At 64.3% G+C, this 981-nt stretch overlaps 1 protein-coding gene across 1 annotated transcript in view; it reads right to left on the reverse strand.

The window, feature by feature from the left end:
• Positions 1–981, reverse strand: part of VOLCADRAFT_104850 (uncharacterized protein) — a gene marked incomplete at its 5' end in the record, with an annotated part of 6,524 nt that overhangs the window by 4,213 nt on the left and 1,330 nt on the right. The window contains one exon of the mRNA XM_002950800.1: positions 207–946. Within this exon, the coding sequence (XP_002950846.1) occupies positions 207–946 (740 nt within the window). The remainder of the gene's footprint in view (positions 1–206; positions 947–981) is intronic.

Here is a 981-nt window from a genome sequence, read left to right on the forward strand (position 1 = left end):
CTTCCTCAAGCTCGCGTGCATGCTGGCGGCCACGCCCACTGGCTGGCTCTTCATCCGCTTCCACCTCCTCCTCACTGACATCCCCTGCAATGACTCCTGGCTGGCCCACTGCATTACCCCTGACGGCATTCACTGGGCTCCTCCCCCGCCTTCCCCGCCGTGCAACGCCTGCACCACGGGTGTTTGCAGTAACGGCCCCACGGGACCCCCGGCCCCCGTCTCGCCCAGTGCGGCCCCTGCCACGGCTGTGTCGTCCACCAGGTAGCTCTTCCTCAAGCTCGCGTGCATGCTGGCGGCCACGCCCACTGGCTGGCTCTTCATCCGCTTCCACCTCCTCCTCACTGACATCCCCTGCAATGACTCCTGGCTGGCCCACTGCATTACCCCTGACGGCATTCACTGGGCTCCTCCCCCGCCTTCCCCGCCGTGCAACGCCTGCACCACGGGTGTTTGCAGTAACGGCCCCACGGGACCCCCGGCCCCCGTCTCGCCCAGTGCGGCCCCTGCCACGGCTGCGTCGTCCACCAGGTAGCTCTTCCTCAAGCTCGCGTGCATGCTGGCGGCCACGCCCACTGGCTGGCTCTTCATCCGCTTCCACCTCCTCCTCACTGACATCCCCTGCAAAATCATCAGTGCCATGGCTGGGCCCTGGACAGGCAATCCACTCGCCTGCCCGCGGGCCAGGTACCATGCCCCCGCAATGATCAGCCCCCCGATACTCGGGCCCACGGTAAATGAACCCACAGGGGCACATGTCGTACCGAATGAGCCTTGGCCATCGACAACCACCCACATCTTGAAGCTGGGTAAGTGCTTGCTTGAAGGACGTTGGAAGAAATGGTGCTGCTGCCCTCTGTTCCCTGCTGGCATACGGCCCAGTGAAGTCAGCGTGCTTCTTGCTGAGCATCTCCCTCACTACCGTCTCCGTGGCAGATGGGCTGCTGTCCTTGACGTCAAGTGCGGAAGGCAAGCTGTCACTAC

The sequence above is a fragment of the Volvox carteri genome (genome assembly GCF_000143455.1).
Source record: "Volvox carteri f. nagariensis unplaced genomic scaffold VOLCAscaffold_20, whole genome shotgun sequence".
Classification (NCBI taxonomy): domain Eukaryota; kingdom Viridiplantae; phylum Chlorophyta; class Chlorophyceae; order Chlamydomonadales; family Volvocaceae; genus Volvox; species Volvox carteri.